Source organism: Sminthopsis crassicaudata, chromosome 2, assembly GCF_048593235.1.
Source record: "Sminthopsis crassicaudata isolate SCR6 chromosome 2, ASM4859323v1, whole genome shotgun sequence".
Taxonomy (NCBI): domain Eukaryota; kingdom Metazoa; phylum Chordata; class Mammalia; order Dasyuromorphia; family Dasyuridae; genus Sminthopsis; species Sminthopsis crassicaudata.
In genome coordinates this window covers 33,181,673-33,196,396 of record NC_133618.1, presented here as the reverse complement: position 1 = coordinate 33,196,396, position 14,724 = coordinate 33,181,673, and the positions used below count along the sequence as shown (strand labels likewise).

At 46.1% G+C, this 14,724-nt stretch overlaps 1 protein-coding gene across 2 annotated transcripts; it reads left to right on the top strand.

Annotated features, from left to right (window-relative positions):
• Nucleotides 1-925: 925 nt before the first annotated feature.
• SFTPB (surfactant protein B) lies at nt 926-13,949 on the top strand. 2 transcript variants are annotated; one of them, XM_074285648.1, is made up of 12 exons: nt 926-1,062; nt 2,067-2,205; nt 3,575-3,702; nt 4,577-4,648; nt 5,004-5,129; nt 6,356-6,499; nt 9,077-9,166; nt 10,146-10,329; nt 10,500-10,660; nt 11,610-11,690; nt 12,180-12,284; nt 13,564-13,949. In XM_074285648.1, the coding sequence occupies exons 2-12, from the start codon at nt 2,142-2,144 to the stop codon at nt 13,597-13,599; spliced, it is 1,191 nt and encodes a 396-aa protein (XP_074141749.1). In that variant the 5' UTR covers nt 926-1,062; nt 2,067-2,141; the 3' UTR covers nt 13,600-13,949. The 2 variants fall into 2 exon arrangements, with proteins under 2 accessions (XP_074141749.1, XP_074141748.1); XM_074285647.1 differs by lacking the exon at nt 926-1,062 and having other exon boundaries at nt 2,031-2,205.
• The last annotated feature ends 775 nt before the right edge of the window (nt 13,950-14,724 follow it).

Genomic DNA, 14,724 nt, shown 5'->3' with positions numbered 1-14,724 from the left:
ATTCAGGGATCAGTTAGCAACCCAGTGTGGCTAGAATATAGGGATCAGATAACAGAGGTGTAATGACAGCAGGCCAACTTAAATCTGATCCCAGGGCCATGTGTTTCCCTCCCCAACATCGTCTGGAGACTCCCCTATGCAAGCTTGTGTCTAAGGGATGTTATCCTGCTCTCCCACCCAGCTCTGGGAAACCATTCACAGTGAGCGTATCCCACTCCTGGGAACTCTTTCCCTCCAATTCCAGTGGGGACATAGGCTGGACTCTTGAGACCAGGCTGCCTTTTTTCTCAGACTGTACTCGAGGTTTAACTGTCCCTTCCTTCCCCATTGTCCTTAGCTCCTTGATGTCAAACTGTCCTCAGTATAATCCACCCACCACAACCACAGCTGGGCTGTTTTTGTTTCATGGTGAAGCAGGAAAGGGAGCAATGTGAAATAAGTTTGGGAAGACAATTAAAAGACAGATTAAGGACGGCCTTGAATGACTGCCTTGAAAAGTCTGTATTTTGTCCAAATGACAAGGGAGAACTATGGGATGTTTGGGAACATCTGAAGTTGTCAGACCCCTGCTTTAAGATTATTTGGGCAGCTGTGAGGGGTTGGAGTTAAGAGACACTGAAAATAGGGAGCCCAATTAGTAGCTTAGTACAACAATCCTGGTGAAAGATCCTGAGACCTTTTATAGTTGTATGAATGAAGAGAACAGATGTGAGAGATGTTGGCAATTGATTAGATTTAGGGGTAGATGGAATAGTTTTTGAGATGTGTGGCAGTCAGTGTGGCCCACGGCCCAAGGTGAGAACCTCGTCTACTCCGTAACTGGCACCGAGGAGATGATGACTATTCCCCGGGCACCTCTCCAGATGCTTGCCCCCGTGGAGTCAGGCAGTCGAGTGTTTGCCCATCGGGTCCTTGTTCCTGGCTGGAGGACCAGGTGAGGGCTTTCAGAGAGATTTCCCAAGAGCAGAGACAAACAGGCTGTGGTATGCTGAGAGGGATGGAAGTCAAGGAAGAGGATCATCAAAGGAGCCCTGTAATTAGCTCAGAAAAGGAGCTTTCAAGGTTTGTTAGCCCATTTCCCTCCGTTTGCACCTATAGAAAATGAGAAATAAGTGATATACCCACGATCACACAAGTAAGAAGCAGCAAAGTCCAGATTCAAACTCTTTGGAGCCTCTGACTCCAAACCTTATGGGCTTCCTGCTCTAATGATTCCTCTGTGTGTGTAGTTCTTAAAGCTTTGAAAGATTCCTTACAAAACACCCCCTCCCTTTTGGGAATAGACCTTTCTCCCCAAGAATGTAGCACCGGCAAAATGAGGGGGCTCAAAGGTCCCTGATCTTCTCCCACCCTTTGTACTCAACTTCTGCTGAAAATGAGAACAGGACTGAGCCGTGGGACTAAGCAGCCCATAGAATGAAGGATGCTATCGTTGTTTAGTCATTCTTCAGTTGTGTCCGACTCTCTGGGGTCCCCTTGATGGTTTTCTTGTCAAAGATACTGGAGTGGTTTGCCATTTCCTTTTCTGGCTTATTTTTAAAATGGGGAAACTGAGGCAGAATAAAGTGACTGGCTCAGGGTCACACAGCTAATAAGTGTCTGCAGCCGGATTTGAACTCGAGAAAATGAGTTTTCCTGACTCCAGGTCCTGCACTCTATCCACTGTGACATCTAGCTGCCCCAAAATGAATAAATAGAACTAGGGGAGGAGGTTGGCTGAGAAGACTAATAAGTGAAAGAGTCTGAGAAGAGGGTTGGGGTGTGGGGACTGAAGGAGTCAGTTTCCACAAGAAATTGGTAAATATCAAAGACCTTGAGAGCTTTTTAAGGGGAAGACAAATATCTGGGATCTTGATCTCCCCTCCCTCCATCTCATTTCCTTCTTCTCTCCTTCCTCTTGTGTCCTCTCCCTCCTCCTCCTCTCCTGCTCTCCCTTCCCTCCTCCTTCTCCTCCTCCCATCCTTCTCCTTTCCCCCCTCCCCATTGTCCTGAACCAGCTCCCCAATTCCAGCCTCAGCCCCCCTTCCCATGGCTCCCTCTAAGCTGCCCCCTTTGCCTCATTCCAGCACGGTGCCCACGCCCCCAAGTATAAAAGCCGCAGCCAGGACTGCTGAGTGACAAACTCTGCTGGATCATCCACCATGGCTTTAGCTGGAACCCTCCCACTGCTGCTGCTGCTGCTGCCTCTTTCCAGCCCCAGCCCGGGTGAGTCCATCCCCTCAATCTCCAGAGAGAAACAGTTGGGGCTCTCAGCTAGAGTGCAGTAAAACGGTCAGGGACTCTGGAGTCCAAAGGCCTGGGTTCCAGGATCCCCACTTCTGACACTTATAGCTGGGTGACCTTGAGCAAGACAAAACTCTGGGTCTCAATTCATATAAGGAGGGTGACTGAATGACCTCTGAGGCCCCTTTCAGCTCTTCATCTCTTCTCCTTCTTCCACCTCCTGCTCTTATAGACCAGGGGTCAGAGTGGAAGTCCGAGTCCAGCAAATGAAGAGTAAAAACTGGAAGAAATTGAAAGGAATCATCCCTCTGAAAACCCTCCAGAAAGATTCACAAGGAATGAGAAATGGGAGTGGGAGTGAGAGGGAGATTATGCCTGTGTAATATTCAGGGAGGCTCTTGGATTAAAAAACACACACACACACACACACACACACACACACACAGATTGTTCAAGTAAAAAATTAAGAAAGTGGGATTATATAGCAGTTCGTCTGGAAAAAGATCTGGGGAGATTGGTGGACCACAAGCTCCAGATAATCACCAGGATAATATGGGAGCCAAAAAAGAAAAAAGTCAAAATTAAGAGGTGGAAATATCCTAAAAATAAGGAGATGATGATCATCCTGTAATTATTCTCTACTGGTATCAAATTCAGAGCAGAGCAACATAGTTTAGAAAAGACATTGATAAATTGGAGAATATAGAAAGAGTTCAACCAGGATGGTGAAAGTTCCTATTGGATTTTAGGAAATAGATGCAGCAATTAGGGGTATTTAACATTTTTAAAAGGCTCAGAGATGCACAATAGTCATTTTCCAAATATCTGAAGGGCTCCTGTATGGAAGAGAAAATGGGTTTGTTTAGGAAATAAGGTGGATCATGTCCAAGGGAGACACACAGACTTCAGAAGATTCTGTTCATGCTGTATGGGGATCAGTCAAGGCATCCGTGGTCCTATGATCACTATCTTCAAGAATAGGAAGGATGCATTGTGGGAGAAAGATTCCACTAGTTCTGCTTGGCCCAAGAGAGAAGAACCAGGAACAATGGATAAAACCAGAAGTTTAGCTTTGACCTCAGGAAGAACTTTCTAACAGTTAGTGGAAGGTAATGAGCGCCCCATCAGTGGAAGTCATCCACCAAGTTGGATAATCACTTGTCAGGGATGTTTTGCTGCATGGAGAGAGGGGGTTCTTTTCCAGATCCAGATTGGACTAGACTAGTATGGGACAAAGTTCTTTGCAAGGCTTCTTCCCACTTTAATTCTGTACTTCTGTGGAGGTTGACAATGGGGAGTCAGGCCGCTGTGCTCGCCAAGTAAGGAAACTGGTTTGGGTCCTCAATTGCAGCAGCTCCAATCCCCAGCCTATCAGCTTGTGCCCAAGATCTCGAGTCCCAGTGTCAGGACATTGAGACGGCTATTCTCTGCGGATCCCTTGGTCGGTGCTTCCAGAAGGTCTGGGGACATGCTAATGAAGTGAGTATCAGTTCCCTGGGCATGAAGGGAAAAATCCCAAGGGGTTTGTGGAGTCCCAGAAGTGGATAAGAGAGAGTTTAGAGACTGAGAAGTAGAGAAGAAGGCCATTGTTCCCCCAGCTGCAAGCCCCTAAGGTTGTCTCTTGTACACACTTATATAGGTACATGGCATCTCCTCCATTAAGCTTCTTGGGGACAGGAAATGTGTTCTTACTTTTTTGTAATCCCAGAGCTTAGCAGTATGGTTGGCACTTAGTAAGTGCTTATTTAATAAGTCTTTATTGATTCTTGATGGGAACCTAGCTATCAGTTCAATTCAATAAGCACATTAAGCACCTACCATGTACCAAGCTTGCATCATGGGATGAAAACATAAAAGTGATCCACTCCCTATCCTCGAGGAGTTTATCAGCTAAGCCTCCCCAATCAATCAATAAAAATGTATTAAGCACCTACTATGTGCCAGACACTGTGGTAAACAATGAGGATCCAAAGAGGCAAAAGTTAGTTCCTGTCCTCAAGGAACTTAATAGGGAAGACAATGTGGCAAAAAAAAAAAAAAAAATTTATATACAAAGCAAGCTATATATATAAGATAAGTAGAAAATAGCTGAGGGAAGGCACTAGAATTAAGAGAAAATGGGGAAGTTTTTAAATAGAAGAGATTTTAGCTGAGACTTAAAGAAACATAGACAGAGTAAAGAATGGAGAGCCTTCCAGACTTTGGGGATAAGCAGAGAAAATACTCAAAGCTGAGAGAGGGGGGTTTTGTTCTCCATGAAAAATGTTCTGTCCACATCATCATTGAGATTGTTGGACCCTAAGAGGAATCCTCTCTTCCCTGCCCCTTGCTCTGTTCCCTTCTTCCTCCTCAGGATGACCTTTGCCAGGAATGTCAGGACATCGTGACCATTCTCACCAAGATGGCTAAAGAGACAATTTTCAAGGTATTAAAATGATTCCTCCCCTGGGGTTGGGGAAAATGTCCCTGGAAGGTACAGACAGGGAGCAGGACAGGACATGGGGCAGCAGAGAGAAGGGAACAAGGATACTGGACAGAAGCCTGGCACAAAAAGACTACAGAATTACCATCACAAGAGCACCAAGGACCTTGAATTCATTCATTAGGTTCAGTCTGTGAGTGGAAATCTTTGATTTGTTCCTCCCTGTACCATGATCTGATGTTTTTTCCCTCAAGCCCTCCCCAGTTACCGTCGGATTCTCCCATGTCACCTCTTTCCTCCAGAGTTTCCTTGGCCCCTGCTTCCCAGATCTTCTCATAATTCTGCATTTTCTCTCTAGAAAACCATCAAGAACTTCCTAGAGGAAGAATGTTCCAAATTACCAATGAAGCTTATGGTCCCAAGTTGCCAGCACATGGTGGATGAGTACTTGTCTCTCCTCATCACACACTTCCAGGGACAGATTGTGAGTAATGCCCAATGTTCATTCAAAACTCATACTCAAATACTATTCCTTTTATGACACAAACATGGTACTGATACCTAAACCAGGTAGGACAAAAACAGAAAAAGAAAATTATAGACCAGTCTCCTTAATGAACATTGATTCAAAAAACTTAAATAAAATATTAGCAAAAATATTACCAAAGAGCCCTCATGGAACTCATTCAGTGCTATATACCCTTGCTAGAGTGAGTGTTTCTGAGGATGGCAACCAACTCTGGTTAATTATTTTTTTTTTCCCTGAGGCTGGGGTTAAACTTGCCCAGGGTCACACAGCTAGGAAGTGTTAAGTGTCTGAGACCAGATTTGAACTCTGGTTCTGGTTAACTATTAATGAGAAGAATAAATATTGTGAGTGTGGACCCATTCTAATGAGGGGCTGGGTTTGTGACTTGGATCACTTTTGCTCTCAAAGCACACCCAGCCTCTGGCAATATAGACAAAAGATATATCCTCACTCAAGATTGAAATAGTCCACAAAGGGCTGGAATTCACTTTAAATTAGATTCTTTGTAAGGTTCTTTAGTTGGGTGGGGTTACCTACCCAAGATCAAAAAGTCAGGTCACCTATTAACAAAGTCCTTCAGTTCAATGTCATACTTGACTATCATATAAAAGAGAAATAATTTTTCTTAATATTTAATAATCTTCCTCAAATCATACACACATCGTATTCACTGTATATATACACATTGGGACTCACATACATACACAGAAAGCATTCACCTCCACAGACACACAAGTACCTAATCCACGTTTACACAGAGCGAGCACTCACCCAGCACAGAGTATCCACTCCATATTCTTACATATAGAATATTCACTCTACTATCCCATGAAAAGCACCTAATCTTTGTATACACTCAGAGCATGCAAATGCATACATTTCCCCATATACACATAACTCTTTTCTCACACACACACTGCACACCCTTTTTTTATTTGCACACCCTTTCTAAATCCACAAGCTCAGAGATGTGTTCATCCCCTGCCCAAGGATCTACTCCATACCTTAAACTACCTGCCCCTCTGCCCCCAGTGAGTGTCTATCATTCTACATGATCCTGTGTATACTTCCATTCATAGAGTTTCTGATTTTTCTTCACCAAAGACTGAGTTGAGACCCAGGGATTTCCTCTCTCCTGGTTGCCATCATGTCTTCTGATACCTCTTATTGTTTCCCAATAGCCAAAGCGGATATGTGGGAGTCTTGGCCTGTGTGAAAACAAGACCCCCCTCTCATCATGGGAGCCAGAGTCTCGGGCTCTCTCAGAGAATCTGGTTCCAGCATTTCTGGAGGATTTCCCAGGGAGACCTGGGGCTCATACCCAGGTGAGCTGCCACCCCTTAATGTCACTGTTGCTACTGTCTTCCTTCCGAGAACAGAGCAGGAGCCTGGGCTGGGAAGAGAGAGAGGAACACCTTTCTGAGGATGGTGGAGGGAGTTAGGTCACTAAAGCCAGAAGCTGGAGGGGTTTTCTCCAATATTCCTTGAATGAATCATGCTATCCTAAAAACTTAGAATTCAAGGAACATTGGAGAAAACTTGTTCAGTCCCATACCAATCAGACTGCAAAAACATTATTTTATAGGTCTAGAAAAAATTAATAACAAAATTCATCTGAAAGAACAAAGGGTCAAGACTATCAAGGGAATTAAGGAAACTGAAGCAGAGAGATACAGTGAATTATCCAAGATCACACACTAATCAGTGACCCAATCACTGGATGCTGAGTTCTCAGTCCAATGTCCACAGCACCTACTCCCTTAAAACCAGGTTCATCGATAAGATAAAGCCCAGATGGAAAGTGAGCCTAGCAGAGTCCCAGAGCCATGCCTAAATGCCAAGCTATGCGTGGGACTCCCATATGGCCATACTTGCTCCACACGCATGTGTGTGCTTACCCTTAAAATGCTTCTATACACGATATGCTAGAAAGAGCTAACTGGGGACAGCTAGACAGAGCAGTGGCTCTAGAATCACAAGGACCAGAGTTCATACATGACATCAGACAGACCACACTTACACCCTGAACAAATTAGTCACTTAAATCCATTTGCCCCTGGGGAAAATATTGCCCAGCTATCCATCAGTTCAAGGGTCCCTTTCTGCTTAATAATAGCCTAAGTAAAATAGTCATTCATATAAAGACAGGATACGTTCTGATCAAGGAAATCAGCAAAGGGGATTTGGGCTGGATCAGAGGAAGAGTTTCCTGACCTGGTTTAGGTGGGGAAGGGCCAGGAGAAATCATCTTTTCTGTGAGGCATCAGGGAAATAGCTATCCATGTACAATAGGGATGGAGACAGAACCCAAGCTGGTTCATCTGGCTGATGCCTGGTTCTCTTAAATAGAATGGGGCAGGGGGGAGAGGAGGGAGAGAAACAGAGAGACAGAGACACAGGGACAGAGAGAGATACAAAAGCAGAGACACACAAAGAGAGAGGAAGGGAGAGAAGAGGCGCACACACAGAGACAGAGATGAGAGACACACACAGAGAAATTCTTAACTACATAGAGTCTTTGGATTTCAGTTATCCAGGCTCTCCTGTCCCCCAAGAGTGCTAACAGTAGAGTTTAAACCCTTTAAGGCAGATTTGGATCTTCATTTTGTCTTTCTATCACCAATGCTTACCAATCAAAAAGCATTTATCAACCAGCTACTAAGTGCCAGGCAATGTGCTAGGTGGAAAATGAGAAATAAAATAAAATAAAACAGCCCTTGTCCTCAGAGAATGGATATTTCATCCAAGGAGAACACGTTCAGAAATCCGCATAGACAAAATAAATGTAAGGCAAATTTGAAGGAGAGAGAAACCCTAGAAACTGGGGACTTTAAGGAAAGCTTCATGCAAGAGGTGGTGTCTGAGCTGAGCTTTGAAAGAAATAAGGGATGATTTTCAGAGGAAAAGGTCAGGAAGGAGGGAATTGTGGGTGTGGGGCACGGAGAGATAAGAGAGCATATCATGTGTTAGGAACAGCAAGGATGATAGTTGGCTGGACCAAAGAGTATAGGAAGAAGAATATATAATAAAATTGAAAAATTAGATTGGAGCCAAGTGGTGGAGGGCTTTAAATGTCTCAGAGCATTGTGCTTTGTACACAGTAGCCATTTAATAAATGCATGTTGAGCTGGACTGATTTTTGAACCACACAGAGGCTCCTCAACTATGGGCATTAGCCAGCGTTCTGTCCAAGGTTCTGGTCCTATTCCAGTCTTCTGCTGGGGGAGAGAGTGTGGGTTGTATGATCCCAGACCATGGAGATACTTGGTAGAGTGTCAGGGAAGGAATAAGAGAGCGTATGAATGGGATTCCAGAGTTGGCTAGGACACTGATTCCAGAGCCTGGAAATTGGAAAGGACCTCAAGAGCCCTCTTGTCTGACTCATAACCGAAAAAGAAGAATCTTTTTCAGACAGTCTCCAACTAGTGGTACCAGCCTGTGCTTGAAGATCTCTGGTGACAGGGCGCTCACTCCCTCAGATCTAATTCTTTCTCTTTGCAACTTTCCTCCAGCATTTCTGGTTCTCTTTTCCAGGGCCCAAGCAGAGCACATCTGGGTCCTCATTCAACATTTAGCACAATGATTGGCACATAGTAGGTGCTTAATAAATACTTATCAATATATTTCACAGCCCTTCAAATACTTGAATACAGCTAAATCCTAAGGCGAGGATTAACAGTCTCTCAGAATTAGAAAAAGACAGAAGACATGGGTTCAGGCCTAACTAGTATAGTTAAGGGAGATGGAGGAGAAATGGGAAGAGAGTGTAGAAAGAGGAAAAGCAGAGAGCCAGAGAGTTTCTGCAATTTCTGGAAGAAAAACTGTAAAGTTAGGAAGGCAAGGGACAAGAGACAGACCTCTCTCATTGAGCACCCTTTTCCATCGTGGTTCTCTCCCTCTAGGACCTCATCAAACAGAATTTTCCCATCCCGCTTCCATTCTGTTGGTTCTGCCGAACCTTAATCAAGAAGGTTCAATCCGTGATCCCCAAGGTGAGGCCGAGGGGCTGCCCTGCACACTGAGGCAGACTCCCTTCCCCATTCTTGATGACTTTACCTCCCCTGGTTCCCCGGCTGTCCTACCCTAGCCCTGCAGATATCAGTTCACAGGTATCTTGGTTCCCAGCCTCAACTCCATCCCCATGAGGAGGCTCAGTTCACCTGCAAGTAGAGATTGGATGGGGATGGACCTTTATCTGACCCTTTCAGGTGCTAATGGACACACTTGGCTGCCCAAGTCTTTAGGAAGGACCAGAATACATGTGGCCAACCATAAAGGACCATGGGATAGTTCCCAATATACTCAGATTAGCCTGGAAACTGGTTATGCTCCAGGAAGAACCACGGGGATTAGAACTTAAAGAGAGTCCAGCTTGGGAGTCTTTCAGATCAGATTGCATCTAGCCTAAATATCTGCTTCCACCATGGGCTTCCCATCCTAGTATTTGGGTTCTGGAGATGAGGCGGGGAGAATTCAGGAGAGAAGTATTACTTCTGGTGCCTGATTCCATTTGAGTTACCCAGAACTCCCCCAAACCTTTTCTAAGGGGTTTGTGGGGCTCCTACCCAGGGAGGGAACCCAGGATATCAGGTAGCTCCCTATTTCTCCCTTCCTTCTTTCCCTCCAGTCAGCTCTGGAAAGGAAGGATAGCTTTCCATACTTCAAATCTCAGTCTCACAGCCCCTAAGTTCTAGAGAGCCTGCCCTCTGGAGGTGTCTCCACCTCCATTTAGGGCAAAATAAAATGTAAGCTCTTTGAGGGCAGGGCTGGTTTTTCATGTTGTCTCTGTATGGCTGAACCAGGAGTCAAGTTGGCATGGGATGGCTGTTGGGTTTTCCAAGGAGAGGCCAGAAGTAAAAGTAGGGACACAGTGGGCCCTGCCTCCCTTATGTGTTCAAACATTCCCACCCTGGCCTTCTCCCTGCTGTCCCACTTCACAGCCTTACCTCTACCCCCACTCTTCTCCTTCAGTCTGTGCTGGCACTGGCCGTTTCTCAAGTGTGTCACATCGTGCCCCTGGTGGCCGGTGGCATCTGCCAGTGCCTGGCTGAGCGCTACACCATCATCCTGTTAGATGCAGTGATGAGCCGCGTTTTACCCCAACTGATCTGCGGTCTGGTCCTTCGATGCTCCACTGAACAGACCCATAACCTAGGTGAGCTACAACTGGCAAGTTGCTCTTTATGCGTTTTGGCGGTCTGTTTTCTTTACTTCCCAGGTTCATTTGTCCTTCATCTCAGCCCCTATGTTAGATATCCCCCCTTCTCTCTGGCTTGGGCTTCTCTCCTCCTTTGCACCACATCTCTGAAAAACGTGCCATTTCAGGACTTCTCCCAAACCAGTGGACACCCTCAGACCCAGACTGCCGCCTCTGTGTCTCAGTGACCAGCTGGGCGTCATCAGAACTGCCAGGGAACAGCACTGAGAGAGACGTGGAGAAAACACTCCTCAGCATCTGCAACAACCCCCAGCTGGACTGGCAGGAGGTGAGGGGGCTGGGCTCCCTGCACATTATACTAGACTCTTCCCCTCTCCCAAAAATGATAATAGCCGGACCGGTTTAAGCTTTAATACTTGCAAAGCACTTGACACAGGTATAATCTCATTTGATCATCACCACACAGATACTTACACTTACAGCACTTAAATGGGCAAATCATTTAAACCTCTGTCTGCCTTAGTTTCCTAACCTGTAAAATGCTAGGGATAGACTCCATGGCCCCTAAAGCCAGATGAAATAATTGAGCCCCATAAGTTGAAGTGAGTTGGTTCTAAGCTCATTCAAATAGAAAGCACTGGAGATGGGATTTGAACCTGCCTCAGAGTTACTAGCACAGGATATGCTGTTATCCTGTGCCATGAGGTCTCTGCTACACGTGTGGTGATCTCGTCTCCACGAGCGCACTGTGAGCGAGAAGTGATGTCGGTGACCATCTAGTCCTGAAAACAATTCCTTTGACCTGCAGAGGCAGGGACTGGGTCAGGGCAGCCCTCCCCCATCCAGTACAAATTTTCTGAAACTGAAAATAAGCTGACAGCTGGCTTCTTGGTTTGGCCAGTATTTACTGGAATTACAACTGGAAGGAGCTTCAGAGGCCATGGAGTCCATCCCCTGCATCTTACGGATGAGGAAACTAAGGCAAACAGAGGATTACGTGATTTACCCATTTAAGAGTTGTAAGCATAAGTAAAATATAAAATGGGGATGAGAGCGACCAGATGATTCCTAAGGTCCAACATGTAACCTTATAATGTATTATAAGGTCTGGTTCACACAGTTAATATTTTGTCGACTTGATGACCGAGGGGCTAGAGAAACAGAACAACTATTTTGGATGAGGAAGGAAAGGCCGATTTCCCCAACTTTGGTCAGTCTTTACATCTGTGTGTGTGTGTGTGTGTGTGTGTGTGTGTGTGTGTGTCCTGCCCTCACAGTGCCAAGGTTTGGTGGAGCAGTTCTATCCTTCACTACAATCCTCGCTGCACCAAGGCCAAGACCCCCACATCATCTGCCAGGTAGGTATGGCCCCCTCTGCCCACTCTGTTCTCATTCTAGCCTAGCTGCTCCACCCGGTCCTTCCCATCACGCCCAGTGTGGCTCTGCTCCCCTGTCATCCAAACCTCCTGGGAGGCCCAAGGTTATTCCCACTCATGCATGACCCTGAGCTATGTGGGCACCAGCTCTGCCACAGATATTCCAATATCAGGAAAATCAGATTATGTCGAAGGTCAAGGGAAGCCTCAAAAGGTGTTGTACCCAATGGCTTTGGTGCTTTGAGGACAGAAAGGTTAAAGAGCAGATTGGGATGAATCCTTGCGCCATTAGCTGTCCCTCTGAATCACTGTATAATTTCCCTGGCAAGCACAGGAGGAGATATTAGTATGAAGGGGAAACTCCGGTAAATTTGTCCTCTTGGACTCCAAAGCTAGGGAGGGAGAGGACTATTGGAGGTAACAAGCCTCTCCCCTGCTTTGTTCCCTGCCGGGTTGGGTTCTCTTGAACAGAACCTGGCGATGTGTGAGACAGAGCTCAGTCAGCCTCGGACTCCGGCCTGTGCCCAGGGCCCGACCTTCTGGTGTTCCAGCATCCAGGCTGCCAAGGAGTGCCATGTGAGTATCCTTGCCTCCAGAGGGAGGAGCAGGGACAGAGGGGGTGGGAGGAAGTGAAGAAGGCCTGAGCAAATGTGAGGGCTCTGCCTCAGGACCACCATGAACCAACAGAAACCCATGAGGGTCAAAACCAGATGAACCCCTGCCCCTCCCCGACAGCCAGACCAGGGCTTCTTAGCAAAAGTGCTAACGTATACCACAGGAAGGCAATCTCTGCAGAGAGCCTCTGGGGGTTTGAGCTGTGAGAGGATGTGCTGAGTCAGGAAATCCTGAGTTCAAATCTTCCTTTTGAGATTTACTATTTATTTGACTGTGAGTAAGTCAGTTGCCTTATCTGTAAAATGGGGACAATATCACCCATGTCATGGGAAACAAACCTTTAAACACCAAATATGAATAGATTGATGATGATGATGATGATGACCACCTCCAATTACCTTCTCAGCTTCTCCCTTGACCTCAGTCTTTCAGTAAAAGGAATTCGGTCCTGTCTTGAGTCGCCTTTCCTCAGGTCTCACTTTCTGGACCCTTTCCTGTTAAGTGTGCTCAGTGCCCAGTCCAGCCTCCATGCAGCCTCTAAGATGGATTTGTGAGGCCCTTAGGAGGGTCCCACCTCACTGTAACACCCCCAAAGGATTGTGGGATCATAGCCAGAGGCCTGGAGACTTTGGGAGGTCCCCTAGTCAAACTTCATTGTAGTCATAAGGCCAGTGAACTCCTCCAATCTAGTAATGGAACCATAGTCAGAGAGACAGAAACATCAAAGATTTTAAATCAAAGCCTCTAAAACCAGTGCTCTCTCCATTCCATGTCCCTTCAGGTAGGGCTAGCTCTGTACTTAATCACTTAGGTTAACCACTGCCCACTCCTGGTTTTGGAGAAGCAAACTTGAGGGAAATACAACGGAAAGAACCTTGGGTTGGGAACCAACACAGCTGAGTTCTAATCCCCAGCTCAGCTGCTATCTAGCCATGGATAGATAAGTTAGAAGTCACTTGAATTTCTCTGGGCCTCAGTGTCCTCATCTGTGAAATGATGAGGTTGAACCAGATGGTCTTTTCCAGCCCTAACCATCAGGAAACCTGCCTGTTCTCCCTCCTCAACTGAGATAAGATTTTTTTTAAATGGGACCACCCACTGGGGAACAAGACTTCATCCATTTTGACCATGAGTGGTACGTGCTACAGGCCTCTGCCCTCTGCCCTCCTCTCTGTGTTGGTTGGGCTGCTGATCCAGCAGGCCGCAAGCAGAAGACTGAGGGCATCTTCTCTGCTCTTAGGCTCTGCTGTATTGCAAAATCCACGGGCAGGATTGACGTGGCCCACGGAGGGGCCCAGAGCAGCAGTTCTCAGGAAAGAGCCTCCCTAGAGCCCTGCACTGGGGCTGGCCAGGGCTGCCAGAGGCTCGGAGGCACGTCTGCCCCCAACGCCCTTTGGACCACAGCCTCAGCATGATTCCATTTGTACTTTGAGGCTGTTTCTTAGAATCCTGCAGGATTTCGGGCACTTCTTCTAGCAGCCTTTCCAACTACTTTGACTCAGCTGCTGCCTCCACCACCGTTCTTTGTTGGAGAGATGACCTGCTTCTGACCTGCATCCCTCAAATCTTTTCACCCCAAATAATCCACTCCGATGTATAACAAGTAAAGTTTTGGATTCCTGGAAATTTCCGTTTTAATTATTACTTAGTAGATCGGTAATTAGAAATTATTTCATCCAGGACAAAAACAAGAGGGAGGGAGAATGGCCCAGAGGGAAAGTAGAGGTCCTTCAAGTTCCAGGACCTGGGAGGGCAGCCCCAGAAAACCACCCTGGAGTAGGAGCTGAAGTCTAATTAGGGGGCAGATAGATAGATGGCACAGTGGTTAGAGCACTGGCCTTGAAGTTAGGAGGACCTACGCTCAAATCTGGCTTCAGACACTAAATAGCTATGTGACCTTTAACCCTTGAAAAGGTCAAAGAATTCAATGCCCATTAAAGTCTTTTCTAGCTCTAAAGCTATGAGAATATGTATTTGTGAATGACAGCCATTTGACTCACACTTGACAAGTCACAACCCCACTTGCCTCACAAAAAAAATAAAATAAATGAAGTCTAAATGTAATTCCCTTACACTCCCCCCCCCCCCCCCAGAACAGTACCTGTATATTCTAAGAACTGAATTCAAAGGGGCAGCTACACGGCACAATAGATAAAGCACCAGCCCTGAAGTCAGGAGGACCTGAGTTCAAATTTGACCTCAGACACTTAACACTTCCTGGCTGTGTGACCCTGGGCAAGTCACTTAACCCCAATTGCCCCAGCCAAAAAAAAAAAAAAGGAAAGAAAGAATTGAGTTCAAATCTCACCACTAATTAACAATCACTTATCCTCTCTGGCCCTCAGATGACTTATATGTAAAATGAAAGGGTTGCTCCTAGCCAATCAATTATCAAATCTCT

What these genes read in the sequence shown, in the direction of transcription:
- SFTPB (XM_074285648.1), top strand. Translation starts at nt 2,142, where the DNA reads ATGGCTTTAGCTGGAACCCTCCCACTGCTGCTGCTGCTGCTGCCTCTT. An exon ending in TCTGGGGACATGCTAATGAA is followed by an intron (nt 3,703 to 4,576) that starts GTGAGTATCAGT and finishes CTTCCTCCTCAG; the next exon opens with GATGACCTTTGCCAGGAATG. An exon ending in AGGCTGCCAAGGAGTGCCAT is followed by an intron (nt 12,285 to 13,563) that starts GTGAGTATCCTT and finishes CTCTGCTCTTAG; the next exon opens with GCTCTGCTGTATTGCAAAAT.